The sequence below is a fragment of the Cajanus cajan genome, chromosome 4, assembly GCF_000230855.2.
Source record: "Cajanus cajan strain Asha chromosome 4, NIPB_CcT2T_4, whole genome shotgun sequence".
Lineage (NCBI taxonomy): Eukaryota > Viridiplantae > Streptophyta > Magnoliopsida > Fabales > Fabaceae > Cajanus > Cajanus cajan.
The window spans coordinates 62793512-62797996 of record NC_138520.1 but is presented as its reverse complement, the minus strand read 5'-3'; the positions used below and the strand labels follow the sequence as shown (position 1 = coordinate 62797996).

The window sequence follows — 4485 nt, the reverse complement described above, 5'->3', positions numbered from 1 at the left end:
TATGACATGACCTTGTGAAATATGGACAAATGACATAAGACATATGAATGGACTATTGAGACATGATATGATTATGAGACTATGACAAATGAGGACATGATGTACTAAACGAAATTAAGTAATAAGTCAAATGTTGAGTTAATGAAATAATGAGTGTATGACATGCATCATATGCATATATTATTCCAGGTGTGCCGCTGAGGCCGCACACTAGTGATGTAACTTGCTAACGAGGTGTACCTTAGGGTCACCAGTGATGTAACTTGCTAACGAGGTGTACCTTAGGGTCACCAGTGATGTAACTTGCTAACGAGGTGTACCTTGGGGTCACCAGTGATGTAACTTGCTAACGAGGTGTACCTTTGGGTCACCAGCGATGTAACTTGCTAACCAGGTGTACCTTAGGGTCACCAGTGATGTAACCAGGTGTACCTTTGGGTCACCAGTGATGAAATGTGAAGTTTCCTTATGGCGCCACATGCATGCATTTATGAGTCGAGTTCATGACATCATAGCAGGATAAATGAGTATATATGTGATATTGATTATTTATGTGTATTGTTTACATGTGGCTTATGTATGTTATGTGTGTGTGTGTGCTATCTAGCAGTTATTTCTGCACCTGAAACTGAGTGAGATGTTTCTCACTCCCTTGTTGCTTTTTTGTATGTGTTTAAATTATGTTACAGGCAATCAGCATCATGAGGATGTGGGTGATGAGGCTTAAGGCTTCAGTGGGGCATGCTCTGATAGGATGTGATATCGGGCATAACTAGGCTTGTTTTTATGATGTTATTGTTTTAAAAGCTTTAATTTTATCTTCTTATGTAATTTTGAACGTTCTTGAGAAAAGACCAAAATGTACATCTTTGTTATACTATTTTATTGCATGATTTTAAAGTTATAAATTAATTCCTAACTAGGAGGCACTGCCACCTTTGTTGGAATTAATCTATATTTTCCTTTATATGATTTCTTGAGTTTTAATACTTATATGTTGATTTTTTTTTATGATTGATGAGTTACGAATGTGAATCTTCTACCTTATGATATTTGAAACAATTGTTTTATACATGAAAGATGTTATTAAACTATGAAAGATTTTATTTACTCAAAAAAAATGAAGAAATTTTTCTTTACAATTATTGTGTATTGATGTTGAGGTAGAGGGTGTCACAAAAAACATGATCACAACCAACATACACAAGAAACAAATATGATAACTGCATGAGTGGTATACCTTATTGAACTGAACAAGATAAGGATAACAAAGCTATTGTTGTTGCCTTCGTCTTCTCTGCTGCTCTTAGTTTCTTTCAAGTCCGAACTTGCGTTTCACACGCGCCAAATTAACAGCAATCAAAACCAGAAGCTTATCTCTCATGTCAAACGCAAAGTTGAAATATGCATGTCTCCACGACCTCTTCAACATCAAGCTGCCACAGACCAACCAGAAGCTTGTGATGTAACCAAAGGCTATGCTTGCATATAACCACAATCGTTCAATTTTCTCATCAGCTCCATCTTCATGTTTTCCTCCTTTCTCTTCATTTCCAGGCAACGCTGATGAACAATTAGTTGGCAACGGTTTCCCACAAAGTTTAGGATTTCCTTCATAAATTGATGGATCATTAAATGTGTCGAACTGGTTACCAACTGGAATTTGTCCAGTCAGGTTGTTGTATGACAAGTTCAAATAGCTCAAGAAAGTCATGGAAGCCATGCTTGCAGGGATTGGACCCGAAAGATGGTTGCGTGAAAGATCTAGACTTTCTAAATCTTTTAGCGATCCAATGGTGCTCGGTATGTTTCCCGTTAGCCTGTTCCAAGATAAGTTTAGGATACCCAAGTGAATTAGCTCTGTTAACTTCTCTGGTATCTTTCCACAAAGATCATTATTAGAAAGATCAATGGTGGAATGCACAAACATTCCATTCTCGTATTCAGTTATTCTTCCTTTAACCATCAACTCTACATGTGTCGAGTACAATAACGAGCTATTCACCGTTGCACGAGTTAAATAAGTTTGTGGCAATTTGAAACCTTGGACATCACCCAAACATGTTGGTATAGATCCTGATAGGTTGTTTTCTGCCAAATCAAAAAAATGGAGAAAATGAAGACCACATACCTCTTCAGGAATGCTTCCTGTCAGTGTGTTACCTCTTAACAGTAAATCTTCAAGAAAAGGAAGGTTTTTGGAGATCTCTTTTGGCATAGACCCATAAAACCTATTGTTTCCCAACAAAAGAGTTTGAAGTGAAGTGCAATTTTGAAATGTTGAAGACAAATTTGCTGAGAGATTATTGTTGCTCAACTTTAGGATAACAAGAGACGACGGAGAACATATTGAAGCTGGAATTTCACCAGATAAACTGTTGTTGGATAGATCAATGATTCGTAATTCTCCCATACCCATCCAAAACATGGGGATGGAACCATTCAAATAATTATTAGATAACGCAATATATGACAAATATTGAATCTTATTTATTGCTAGTGGAATGCTCCCATAAAGGTGGTTATTTGAGATATCCAAGAATGTCAAATGCGACATTTCTTTGCTAATATTGGTTGGCAATGTTCCGGATAACAAGTTGTTGCTTAGATCGAGAGCATCCACACCATACCAAAGAGGGACTGAGCCTTTCAACTGATTGAAAGCAAGGTTAATACGAGGTGAATTTGAGAAGTTAAATATTTTGGGAAGGTAGCCATTTAATTTGTTTTGAGAAAGATCTAGCGCCCAAATTTGAGAGGACAGGTTGTAAAACCAATGGGGTATCTCTCCAGAAATTCCAACATTTTCTAGGAATACACCTTTCAAGAACGTCAGGTTTCTGAGCCAGCTAGGAAATGTAGGGCCAACTTGACAATCACGAATTTCCACATGATTCAAATACTTAAAAGGAGGAATCCATTCTTGAGTCACTTTAAAGACAAATGAGTTTGGTTTGGATGATATATAGAAACTAGCTAGGTTTGTGAGATTATGGAAATGATTGTTTGTCATTGTGCCTTCCCAGTTGTTCTGGTATAGATTAAGATAACTCAATTGGGTTAGTTGACCAATACTTTCTGGAATTTCCTCATTCATCGTGTTTCCTTGCATGTCCAGAAGCGCTAGATTTGATAAGTTTCCTATTGATACTGGCATAGGACCGGAGAATGAGTTGAATGACAGAACAAGTTCAAATAGACTGTTGAATTTCCCTATAGAATGAGACAGTTTCCCAATTACGTGATTTGAACAGGATGACAAGGTATCCAACATTTGAGTAATATGACCAGTGAGATAATTAAAGGATAGGTCCATAATCCGAAGCTTGCAGAGATTCCCTCCCTGAAGCATAGGAAGCGGACCTCTAAGAGATGAAGAAGAAAGAACAAGTTCTGTGAGACTACTCATATTGAACAACGATGAAGGTATTGAGGAATTAAAAGGATTACCAGATAAATGAAGCACTGAAAGTGATGTAATATTTTCCAATTGAAGAGATGGCGGGAGAGTACGAAGATTGCAAGAGATTAGACGTAACTCTAACAAAGAAGACATCATATTCACAGCTCGAAACAACTCATGGGATGTGCTAGTGATGTTAACAGACTCCATGTATAGATACTGAAGTGAAGACAGAGCAGAGAGCCAACTTACATCTCTGACCCAGAGTGTATCAAATGAAGAAGAGATAGCAAGATGCTGCAAATTTGACAAATTGCCAAGATGAGTAGGGACCATTCCAGAAAAATTTGCATCGAGTAAGTAAAGGTAACGCAGCTTATTGAGAGAACCAATAAATTTCGGAATGGGGATTCCTTCGAAGTTATTGAAACTTAGATCCAGGTATCTCAGATGTTTCAAGCCTGTTATTGAAGGATTTATCTCACCACCTATGGAAGATGGTGGCAATATATTTGTGGTGAAGGGACATAAGTCTAGTCCGAGATCAAGCTTTAGAATGTAACCAGTTTGGTTGTGACATTCTATACCATTCCAATTACAGCAATCATTCCCAACCCACGAAGAGAGGCAATTGTGGGGATCCTTGAGATCTTTTTTAATTTTAAGGAGGGCTTCTCTCTCTTCCTTAATGCAAAGAGTGCTTGCAGCTACATAGGGAGTTGATACAAGAAGAGCCAGGAGAGAAATAATCAAATATCTTTTTGTGTTAAGCATCTTTTCCTTGGTTATCAAATGTAGAAGAAAGTAGATATATATAGGAATTTTTTGGTTTATTTGTTTATTCTTATTGGATAGTCACATTAAAGATAATTTTCATATTATAAACAAAATATTGTGAAAGTTTATGAGGTTGTGGATGATCCTCTGCGAAGTTTAGCAAGTCAAATAACCAAGTAGAGCACGGCACATCTTAAAGTCTATAGTGGTGCCCCATTTTGGAAGACACAATACTAAGTGATATATTCACATCACCGTTAAATTGGGTGTGAGATTGATGCATACCTTGTTGTGACTTTCGAAAG

The 4485-nt window shown here is 37.1% G+C and overlaps 1 protein-coding gene across 1 annotated transcript; it reads right to left on the bottom strand.

Annotated features, from left to right (window-relative positions):
* Window positions 1-307: 307 nt before the first annotated feature.
* LOC109790765 (receptor-like protein EIX2) lies at window positions 308-4175 on the bottom strand. Its single transcript, XM_020349989.3, has one exon. The coding sequence runs from the start codon at window positions 3737-3739 to the stop codon at window positions 1307-1309; it is 2433 nt and encodes an 810-aa protein (XP_020205578.2). The 5' UTR covers window positions 3740-4175; the 3' UTR covers window positions 308-1306.
* Between the last annotated feature and the right edge of the window lie 310 nt (window positions 4176-4485).